The sequence below is a fragment of the Nanorana parkeri genome, unplaced genomic scaffold, assembly GCF_000935625.1.
Source record: "Nanorana parkeri isolate BGI_ZX_2015 unplaced genomic scaffold, ASM93562v1 scaffold3167, whole genome shotgun sequence".
Lineage (NCBI taxonomy): Eukaryota > Metazoa > Chordata > Amphibia > Anura > Dicroglossidae > Nanorana > Nanorana parkeri.
In genome coordinates this window covers 12222-24341 of record NW_017309435.1, presented here as the reverse complement: position 1 = coordinate 24341, position 12120 = coordinate 12222, and the positions used below count along the sequence as shown (strand labels likewise).

General features: G+C 44.3%; 1 protein-coding gene across 1 annotated transcript in view; it reads left to right on the top strand.

Moving 5' to 3' along the window:
- Positions 1-12120, top strand: part of LOC108802840 (N-acetylated-alpha-linked acidic dipeptidase 2-like) — a gene marked incomplete at its 3' end in the record, with an annotated part of 58970 nt that overhangs the window by 39890 nt on the left and 6960 nt on the right. The window contains exon 14 of the mRNA XM_018574693.1: positions 758-825. Coding sequence (XP_018430195.1) covers positions 758-825 — 68 coding nt within the window. The remainder of the gene's footprint in view (positions 1-757; positions 826-12120) is intronic.

Sequence of the window (12120 nt, the reverse complement as noted above, 5' to 3'; positions counted from 1 at the left end):
AGGAAGATAATAGAAAAGGGGAAAAGGGGAAGAAGTTAATTAGGACCAATGAGGGTAAATTAAAGGATAATAAAGGGTCAAATAGAAACAATTTTTTATTTTGATCAGTGGGAATTTAACAATAAATTAGTGTTACTGTAAATAAAAATATAAATATATCAATTTTATTCTATAATTTGTCTCGTTTAAAATGACACTAAAATTATGATTCTGTTACTAAGTGTTTTACAAATGAAATGAAGGCTTTTAGTGAACCCTAATCAGCCCTAATAACTTCTTCTTCCCCTTTTCCCCTTAACTGTTATCTTGCTGCTGAAGTTTTCTTGTTTTTTTCAATTTTTCTAATGATCATACTTAAACTTTTTTTAAAAATTTTTGTAATTTAATTTCTTTTAGCGGTGCATTAAAAAGAAAAAGCCCCCCAGAAATTAACCATAAAATGAATGAAAACATAGGAATTTTTAAAAAATAAATATCATCTTTGAAAAAAGTAGAAATCATAAATCAGCGGGAAGATAATAGTGAAGGGTAAAAGGGGAAGAAGAAGTTAATTAGGGCAAATGAAGGGATAATAAAGGGTCGAATAGAAACAATGTATTTGTTGTGTGGCTTTAACTGACATCCTATGGCGATGGAAGCTCCTTTCCGTTTGATCAGCAGATGAACTAACTAGTTAGAGTCGCAGAGTAATGGCTTCCATTTCAAGGTGTTTTCTTCCTGACAGATTCCCCATGAATAAATGTATTTTACTTTCCAGGAAACTACACCCTAAGAGTGGATTGCACCCCCCTGCTGTACCAGCTGGTATATGAGTTGACTAAGGAGGTGAGTCACCCGGGATAGGGGTGTGTTGGATGTGTTCTTGCTGGGTCAGCGGGTGTCCGGGTTCATTTAATAATGTCATATAAGTAAATGAAGCATGGGCATGGCCATTTGGAACAATACCCTGCCGTTGTCAGGACTCCACGCTGCTGTCTGCTATGTAGTCATTGTAAGGACCCAGGAGTCCATGCTGCTGTCTGCTATGTAGTCCTAATGGGGACCCAGGACTCCATGCTGCTGTCTGCTATATAGTCATTGTCAGGACCGAGGACTCCACGCTGCTGTCTGCTATATAGTCATTGTCAGGACTCAGGACTCAGGACTCCACGCTGCTGTCTGCTATATAGTCATAGTCGGGACCCAGGACTCCATGCTGCTGTCTGCTATATAGTCATTGTCAGGACCCAGGACTCCACGCTGCTGTCTGCTATGTAGTCATTGTAAGGACCCAGGACTCCATGCTGCTGTCTGCTATATAGTCATAGTGGGGACCCAGGACTCCATGCTGCTGTCTGCTATATAGTCATAGTCGAGACCCAGGACTCCATGCTGCAGTCTGCTATATAGTCATAGTCGGGACCCAGGACTCCATGCTGCTGTCTGCTATATAGTCATTGTCAGGGCACCAGAACTAATTGTTTCCCGTTGCTGGTTATTCAGCGATTGCAGTGCTACTATGAAATATAAAAGTATTTTCTTCATTGTCTCTAAATGTTCTATAAGCTTTGATCTCACTTTATATGTGATGGGTGCTTTGAAAATTCTACCAGTGAGATCTCACCACCATGAGGGACAAGAAATGTTGAGGAATGCTGAATTTAGGTTCTACTTGCTTAGAAGAACATTATATCAGTGTATAGCATTATACAGCATACAGAGAGCTTCCTGTGCATCATAGATATGAGCATGCATATAGAAAACTGGCATATTGACTAGCATTGCACTACAGCGCCATCTAGAGCTCAAAAGACATAACATGTCTGTGAAGGTTCTCATTCATCCAGGTCATGGTATACACTGAGTGGCCAGATTATTATGACCACCCCATCAGTACTTCATTGGGCCACGAGATATTGAAAGGTGATGCGAGGAATCTGACACTGCACTGTTGCCCTTCTGTTGTCTTGTACCAGTCTTGCCACTCTCCGTTCTGCCCTAACATTGACTAGTCGCTGAAGGCCACAATTCGCACGTTCAAGCAAAACAAATGACAAACGCACTCAACAATTTGTCACCAACTATACAGTAAGGTGCACACGAAATGGGCTGTAAACAGTAGAAAGGCATCATGCCACACTCACAAGTCAGCATGTAAAACAACTTGTCTCACCACTAAGATTAATAAGAGAGGTTTGGATACACGTCTTCTGCAGAAAATGTGAAAGCCGCACAGCCGCGCCAAGGCACGTTCAGACGCAGATTTTTGGCTGACAGTCCAGTCTTTAAACACTTTAACAACAGCTGCTCTTGAACATTAAACAGAATTCGTTGAACACAACGAATTCTGCTGTTTTGCTGATACTCGCTCCATGGCTCCGAGCACCAACAATCATCCCACGTTCAAAGGCTGTTAAATCGCGTTGTTTACCCGTATCTTCAGAAACAAATCACTTCTACTGTCGTGGTAAACAACCTGCTTCCCTATTTATAATGGTCTGGCCCTCTAGCAACTTCAGCACGAATTTATAGTTTTATTCCCAGATAATTGTTGTACAAGTCATTCTGAATTGAGAAAGCTGGTCAGATGGCCAGTGAAACGTCTTCAAGAAAAATACAGCAAGTCCAGTTGCCTTGACTTATTTTTAACAGATAAAAGACATAAGAGTACATCAGAATGTCAGTATTGCAATCAGTGTCTATTAGCATATGTTGTTGCATTTCAATAATTTATTACACTCGGGTATTCTACCATTTACAGGAGGTTGGGAAGCTGGAAAACAAAAAATGTCCAAAGCCACCCCCTGCGAATGTCCTCCTGGGAATTTTGTGTGTCCCCGTCCACTGTTTGTGTGTCCCAGCTCCTCCTACATTCTCCATAATAGAAAATAAATGGGAGAATGGGAGCCTTTTATAATAACCACCGTATGTGTGCAGACCTGGGAACTCAGCACAGAGATCTTTTCATTAGAATCCTCAAGAGACTGTCAGGTGGTGTAACTCTCCAGCATGTATTGTATTAAATACTGAAGTGTTGGGTTTGTGCAGCCTAGGGTGACAACACTTCTCCTCCATAGATACAGTGCAGTGAGTGAGCATTGTCACTCGAGGACAGGAAGTGTGTTAAGCTGCCCATACACCTTACAACCATCGCAAGACTTTTGTCTTGCAATGGTTGTAAGTAGGGATGTCCCGATGCCACTTTTTCGGGCCCAAGTACATGTACAGGGCTACATATTATGTACTACGGATCATTTAACCCATTCATATTAGCAGAGGATAATTGTAATCTATTGTTCAGTGCATTCTATATATAGTATGTAGTACATGTACATAGAGTGCATGCAACAATACATTTACAATGATCCTCTGCTAACATGAATGGGTTAAATGATCCATAGTACAGGGCTACATACAGATCATTTAATACATTCATGTTATTATGTATTGTCTGCACTGTATTAGCAATATATACTGTGTATCGGGCCCGATTCCGATGCTAGCATCGGTATCGAGACATCCCTAGCTGTAAGCTAATTAAAAGCTCGTACGCTCTGCCCATCTTGGACAGGCAGATCGTACTTGCGATCCTCGAAAAGCCCGCCCCGCTGAGGGGCGAGCTTCCGATGACCGCAATGGTGAACGGGCATTGTGCGCTTCGACAAAAGACGTGCGACCGTACAGTAGAAACGCCTTCCCGCGATTATCGTACCATAATCTCAAGGTGTATGGGCACATTTAGTGTCAGGATCACCAGGTGAAAATAAAGGGAAACAATATTGCAAACCATATAGACATGACATGTGAGGACTGGTACTCTGCTTCATATTACATTGTTGTTCTTGGCTTTAGGGAAAGGACAATTCAGGAAGTTTAAACATGATATCAATGGGATATTTGATAATCATCGGTATAAACAGAGGGACTTTCTTAGAAGGGTCACATTAAAATAAAGCAAGGGGGTCCTTTATCCTTTATGTTCTAGCTATACAGCTGAAATCCCCCTCCCCACACATCACACTGAGCTGGACTAGTCTGCTCGGTGATCCGGCTCAGGCTTCCGCTGTATTGCCGATGTTTATTTAAGGATTATGGGTAACTTGGTTTTCCCAGGGATCGGATTTATAGGGATTGTCCAGGACTTTAACTATCACACGGGGTAAATCAAGGGCCATCCCAAGAGGCAGGGATTTAAAGGGGACAAGTCACGACTGGCCCTTTGCAACAAGCTGGATATCTATACTTAAAGTAAAACTATAGCCTCCCATTACAATAAAAATCTGTTCTGCAACATTTCATTATTAGTGTATCTGTGCTTCTAGTTTTCTTAGTCCTCTTGCAAAGTCCCACAAATACCTATGAAGTCAGCTTCCTGTGATGGGTGACAACACTGCTGCACTGCTCCTGAATTCAAAGCAGTGTTGTCACCATTTATATAATCTGTGCCTATATTAAATAAAGTGGGATTAGAAGGCATTGCCCGGAGCATTGTCAATGCTGATTGTAAAGCTCCTTCAGACAGGTGGCTAAACTTCTCCATGTGGACCCAACAGGACTCTGGGCAATGGCCGCATGCAAGCACAAAGATTGTGTGCATCCAGAACTACCTGTCTTGGATGCAAGATGTCTGCTTCCGATGCCAGTCAGAAGCCCTTTTCTCATGTAACTTCTGATAGGAGTGGTCACATGGGAACAGTGCTGACTATTGTTTTGTTTGTACATGGTATGGTCTGGCCATGACTGTTTGCACACAAAGTGACGGTGGGGCTAGTTTTACAGATTGTCAATGGTGGCTGCCTGTCTGGATCAGCTCTTTCAAGCCTGTAGCTTGTCAATCAGCCCCTGGCCACCCGCAGTCCCGCCCACTGCTTTCTAGATTGACAGCACTGCCTCTATTGCTGATACCCTCCCACTGTGAGCTGCAGTGTCTGGGAGGGGGAGCGTGTGAGACAGAAAGCCGCCTCCATGCTTCCTCGACACCTGGTGACAAGGGAGCATGGAGATGGCTTCCTGGCTAATTGGGAAGCTGGGCAGAGAGTCATTCCCTTCACTACTATATAAAAGTTTATGTAAGGAGGTGATAGGAGGGGCAAAAGAGCTGGGCCAGCACACCGTGACTATACACTCCCAGAAGAGAAGAGGGCTATGATCAAGAAAGGGCTGTACTAGGAAATTAACTTATTGGAGTATTAAAATTTCCCAGCACGTTGGAAGTATATAAATAAAAATATGGAAAGGAAAAGTAGGACATTTTTTAAATTACTTTTTTCCTGCATGTTATATGTTGGTGACAGGGCCTCAGTTCCCAGTAGCTGGGTTGATTTGCAGTTGTATGTGGGCATTGCAGCTGCCAGGACTGGGTATGTTGGGCAATGGCTGGTAAAGCCGTGCAGTTTGTATCTGGAAAACTACAATGTATATAATAGACTGAAGAATGATGCTGGTCTTATGATCCTCTGCCAAATATAACACTTGATAACTGAATGAGGACTCAGACAATCAGCTTTATTTATAGGTGACTTATTAGAGGAATATGTAATATAATAAAGAGGATTTAATGTGGATAGGGTGTCATATCAGACTTGTCCACCGGGTGGCACTGTTGCCCCAGTTTTGCAGTCTTGTCTGGCTTGTTTATGAGGGTTTCCCTGCAGGGATCATTACTGTTGGTTTATGTTATAACAACGTTGTGTCTGCTCTGAAGAACTGAATTATTTCTGAGTGCAAAATCTTCAGTTTCATGGCTGGTTAGAGGATCTGTCATCAGAAGAATAAAAGAAGCATGAAAAATTGTTTTTTTTTTACCAAGAACAGTTGACGAAACAAAACTTTTTAGCATTTTCATATATCAGCCTTGGTTCAATGAGGACGGGTGTAGGCATTATTCTCACCTTTTGTATTGTCTTATTGCAATCAATGGGAACACATCAAAATTCAAAACTATTCTTTTCTATAAAACTTTGGCAAATGTGAAATTGGTAATTTTTGTGGTGAAATAGTTTGCCAAAATTTGACATATCCCTAATTTTTATGTTCGCACCATACAGAAAAACATCGGCTGGAAGAGAAGTCTGTAGTTTCTGACAGAGAGGACCCAGAGATTGTTCCTTAGAGAAGCAGTAAAGTAGAAAGTATGCCGTGCTAAGCAGGAAGCAGTGCCTGCACATGTAATGAATAAATATGGTGTCCACTAGGGATGCACCGATATCAATATTAGTACCAGTGCATCCCCGATACCGAGTATATGGATGAGTACTCGTACTCTCCCAAATGCTCCTGATACCGGAACTTCCGGTATCATGAAACTGGGCGGCAAGTCACTACATGCTGCCTGGCCTCCCCCCTATTCATGGCTTCCTGATTGGCCGGGAAGCTTAGTTGCATGCTCTCTCGTTACTAGGTGATGAGGGAGCATGGAGTCGGCTCCCCGACCAGGAAACTGGATGGCGTGTAATGACTCGCCGACCCAGCTTCCCGATTGGTCGGAAGCTTGCTCTATGCTTCATTGTCACCTGGTGATGAGGGGGCTGGGAAGCCAGCTCCATGCCAATCAGGAAGCAGGGGGTGGGGGGGCATGTAAGCTAGCTCCATGCTTTGTCACCTGGTGATGACAGAGCATGGAGCTAGCTTCCCAGCCAATTAGTGAGTACCAAATAAAATAATATTGGTACTCAATACCGAAAAAAACTATATTGGTGCATCCCTAGTGTCTACCATGTACATAGAAATATTTGCCAACAACATTTTGTAGTTTGTTTATAATGATTTTCAGGGCCCGTCATCACCCTTTATGATTTGGGGAATAATGCCAAAAATGAACCTCCCCTCTTTCTTTTTTTTTTTTTCCAGTTGGAATGTAGCGTGTTGTTGTAATAATACATTATGGCCACTAGATGGAGCTAAGACGCAGATTATTATTATTAAGCGGGTGGTGGTCCTGTATGTAATGACTTGCCGCCCGGCTTCCTGATTGGTCAGAAAGCTGGCCAATCAGGAGGGTGGGGGGGAGTCATTACAGGCCGTCTGGCTTCCTTAAGGGGACTTCCGGTATTGGTGAGTACCAAATAAAATAATATTGGTACTCAATACCGAAAAAAACTATATTGGTGCATCCCTAGTGTCTACCATGTACATAGAAATATTTGCCAACAACATTTTGTAGTTTGTTTATAATGATTTTCAGGGCCCGTCATCACCCTTTATGATTTGGGGAATAATGCCAAAAATGAACCTCCCCTCTTTCTTTTTTTTTTTTTCCAGTTGGAATGTAGCGTGTTGTTGTAATAATACATTATGGCCACTAGATGGAGCTAAGACGCAGATTATTATTATTATTTTCTTTTTATGCTCCTCAGCTTCTTCTAAACCAGGGGTGGACAACTCCGGCCCTCCAGCTGTTGTGGAACTACAAGTCCCATGAGGCATTGCAAGTCTGACAGTTACAGACATGACTCCCAGAGACAGAAGCATGTTGGGATTTGTAGTTCAAGCACAGCTGGAGGGCCAGAGTTGTCCACCCCTGTTCCTAAACATACATTCACAGATACTAACAGGGCGAAGGCTTTCGCGGGTTTAACTGAATTTTCTGCATGAACAGAGGCATACAAGGGTGTTCTCTTCTTCTAAACAATTCACACTAAAAGGTTTCCCCAGAAAATTGGGCGGCGTGCCCTTGGCATGCTATGACTTGTTGTTCACCTGCAACCCAAGCGTTTCCGATTTCGGTTCAAGGCACAGCCCTTATTGGCGGCCAGCAATGAATGACATGATCCTGTATCTTCCAATTCTTATTCTTACGGAAGGAAGCATCGCAGAGCCACCCGGCCGCCTGTGTTATCATTCGATGAGCAAGTCCATTGTGGCGCACAGCGAAAGCTTTTATCTTCCGAGCCACACTCCCGACCGGTCATGGTTACTCAGTCACACAGATCAGATTTAGAGAAAGGAATAGCGGGATGAGGATCAGTGCCAGCTCCGAGTACAGACGGATTCAGCGTGTAGTGTACGCATGTGTCCCAGCTCTCTGAGATGGGAAAGGAAAACTCCTTTTCAGACCCAATATTTTAATGGGAAAAATGCTCCATTGCCACAGACCCGGTCTTCTTATTTCCTTAAAAAGAAGACCGAGTAAATCAATACTTATATTAAATCATCTCAAGATGATATTTTGGGTTCCCTGGGCTACATCTAGCTTGGTGCTTTTATATTTGTTGCAATGGGAATGAAGACATTACAGGTAAAAAATATCCAAAAACATTTTATATTTCTTTTATATATTACACCTTAAAAAGCAACATGAGTGCATAGAGAGAGAGCAGGTTCAATAGTAAACAAACCTCGTGTGATCACTATGATTGGCTGTCATGGTAGTCACATGAGCAAGAAACCTGCTGATAGGTTCCCAAATGTTGGTGTGAAACCAGCAGTGGTCAGTGACAGAACACTTTCAGGGCTAGCAGCATGTACTTGCTTTCAGATTTAACATAGATCAGCGCTCTCTCAGCATGGACAACGGTAATGGGGTTTTTTGACAGTTTCAGGGTGCTCTGTTTCAGATGTCGCTATGTCTAAAACATTTACCCCATGAGAACCGGTCTGTATGGACAGTATGGCAACTTGCTGACTTTATAGGAGTCACAGGCAGGGTAATTCTGCAAGAAGAACCAGAAGTAGAATCCAGAGTACTTTTAATTCAGCTTTCTACAATATAAGCATTTTTCTTTTGAATTTTAATAAGACAATGTGGAAATGTATCAAATCTGGAGCAGACAGAATCCGGAATAGTGGACTATATTAAGCAATCAGCATCTCCTTTCAGTTCCATTAGGCTTTGAAAATTAAAGATAAAAGCTCATTGGTTGTCTTGGGCAACTGCTCCACTTTCGATCTGTTCCAGTTTTGATAAATTCCCCTCAATGACTTCCTTACCCTGACTGCAATGGTAAGGAAAAAATATTAGGTCAGCAAAATGGGAGTGTCTAAAGATTGTACGACCTGGGAGCAGAACATACCAAATGCACCAAACATCAAATAATAAACAGGCTGCCGTAGCAGCACAAATAGAATGTAGTTACTATTGTCAGGATGCATAAAGCGGTCTCATTTTCATTTTTTCATAAAAATACTTTTGTCTCCACCTAGGGTTGCCACCCGTCCGGTTTTCAACCGGACAGTCCGGGTTTGGCGTCTTGTGTACGGGTGTCCAGCCAGCGGGCACCCGTACACACGACACTCTGCTGACAGCGGCACTTTAAATTTTCTCGCAGATGCGGCTGCGAGGTCCTTGGTAAGTGCGATCCACGGCAGCCGCATCTGCCTGAAACCGGATCTTCCTCTGAGCTGCGGGCAGCCTGTGTCTGTTTACAGGTGCCCGCAGCTCAGAAGAAGAGTCGGGTGGAAAATCGGCAGCAGCAGCGTCAGCCTGCAGAGACTCCCTGGAGGGCAGAGCACAGGATTCCAATACAGCAGCAATGGACGGCTGGCCCCGCCCACTAAGGGGATGCTGCCGGGATGAAGTCACATGGGTGATAGCCACGCCCCCTAGAGTGACAAGCCAACACACAGGAGATCCCAGGGTGCTGACAACTCTGCAGCGTTGTGGTATGTATACTGAAGAAATTCAAAACTTAAATGTCATCATCTGAGGACACATACACCTGTAGCACTTATTTATGTATAAATAAGTGTGTCTGCAGTGTATATTCGTGTAGATGGGGTCAGGGGTCATTAATAAGTAATGTGATTTAAAGAGACCCTGTCACCTCATGCATATCTCAAAACTTTAAAAAAAATGTTTTTGAATAAAGTAGGTGAGGGATAAAAATATTTATTGGTGTTTTTTGCCATTCTGCATCCCACTCGAGACTTCTCTTTGCTTCCTGTCATGTAAACATAACAGGAAGTGAGAGCAAATGTCTCCAAAGCATGCCTCCCAAATTTATATAGAGGGATACTGGCACCAGGTGCTGGAACAGGCAACCCTCTTCCCTAGGTGCTGAGACATTGGGAAAACTGTCCTGGGGATTGGTTGAAATGCACTGGCGAAACTACAAGGGTCGCACCGGTCGCAATTGTGGGGGGCTGGGGGAATGCTGGTAATATTCTGCAGTGCTGACTTTTAGTATAATGTATTGCTGGGACTTGTAGTCCTGCATGGCTGGTGGTATTCTGCATTGGTGTATGCTGATTATACAGCAATGCAGAATAGCACCAACTATGTAGGACTACAAGTCCCAGCAATACATTATAATGGGGCGGATGCTGGTGGTATTCTGTATAGCTGACTTATTATAATGTATTGCTGGGACTTGTAGTCCCGCATAGCTGGTGGTATTCTGTATTGATGTATGATGACGATACTGGGCATTTTCACGAGTACTCATACTAATGCCCCGATACTAAGCGCAGACACCGGTGTTCTGTCGGGAACGCCAACGTAGTCGAATTTGCCGACCTCAGCATCTACACTTGCGCACAGACCAGTATTATCGAGGAAACGCATTTATTTACAAAGTTTTTTGTTTAAATCGTTAATTGTGACCGTTAATAATATTCCATCCATCATTCACTGCCATGGACGGCATATTATTGACGGTCAAAATTAACAATTAGAAACAAATACTTTGTAAATAAATGCCGGTTTCCTCGTTAATCCCGTCTGTACATAAGCGCAGATACTGGGTCAGCGTTCTCGACAGAACACCGGCACTAAAATTTTAAACAAGAGGCTGCCCGAGGTCCCGCACTTGCTGGGGACCTCGGCAGCCTTCCTGTTAACCACGCGGTGCCATGGCGGTTGGGGGGCCCTTCATGGTTTCTTACACCGGGGCCCTGAAGGTTCTAGTTACGCCTCTTGAAATCCCAGGACAGTCTGGCAGAAATCAGGATGGTTTGGTGGTATGCCAAAGTGAGGTAAATCTTGCCATTCCGTGTCCCATTCAAAAGATTTCTCCTAACTTCCTGCAGGAACAATAGGAAGTGAGAGCAAATGGGCGCGGTTTAAGGGTAGGGTTGCCACCAGTCTGGTTTTGGAGTCTTGTGTCCGGGTGTCCAGCCAGTGGGCACCCGGACACAAGACACTCAGTGCCGACACCGGCATTTTACATTTTCTGACAGATGCGTCTGTGGAGGTCTTTAGGAAGTGCAATCTCGGGCAGCCGCATCTGCCTAAACCCGGATCTTTCTCTGAGCTGCCGGCAGCCTGTGTCTGTTTACAGGTGCCCGCAGCTCAGAGGAAGGGCCGGGTTTTAGGCAGATTCGGCTGCCTAAGATCGTGCTTGCCGAGGACCCCCACAGACGCATCTGTCATTGCCTTCTCCTCCTCCAGCTCCCTGACATCATGCTGCCCACCTGTGGACCCCTGGTGAGACACCATAGCCCATTTAGCCCACCACGAGAGCCCGCACAACCCACCAGGCCACGTGGAGACATCAGTGCGTCAACACAGAACAACACAGAGTATGTAGCTTCATATTATTTTGTATTGCTGTATAATGTATTGCTGGGATTTGTAGTCCTCTCTAGCTGTCCCGGTCTCCTCCCCCTTATATAAAAAAAAAAAAAATTGCCGCGTGCGGCGCTAGAGTGTTCGGGTTTCACTTGAAGAAAAGGTGGCAACCCTATCTCCACCGCTCGCTACTGTCCAAAGATCTGAAGATTATCGGGCAGCCGTAGAGGATAGTGGGGCGGGCGCATGTGCAGTAGAGACCTTCTGCCGTGAGAAGAGTAGAAACTCGGTGTAAGTCAATGCACGTAGCCGGGAGCGTGCACGCGCACAGACATCGTGGGACACAGAAGGCACAGCAGTCAGCGCTGGATCAGAGACCGGCACCAGCGCTGGAGGGACTCCTGAAAAGAAGTGGAGTGGAAGGAAGAAGATGAACGAATCAAGAGGCATCATTTAAGGTAAAGTCCTTAAAGGAGAACTTTGGGGTCAGTGTTTTTCCCCATAGTTCTCCTTAGGGTAACGGGAGAACACAAACTAGCGTCTTCCCGTTACCCTAAGCTACAGTATACTGAGACGCCGGAGCGGATCCCGACATCGATGTCAAGATCCGCCCAGCTGCCTGAGTGACAGCTGGCTCTGCCTATCTAGAGGCAGAGCCAGCTGTACCCGCCCCTTCCCCCGTCCGTTCCGCCAGT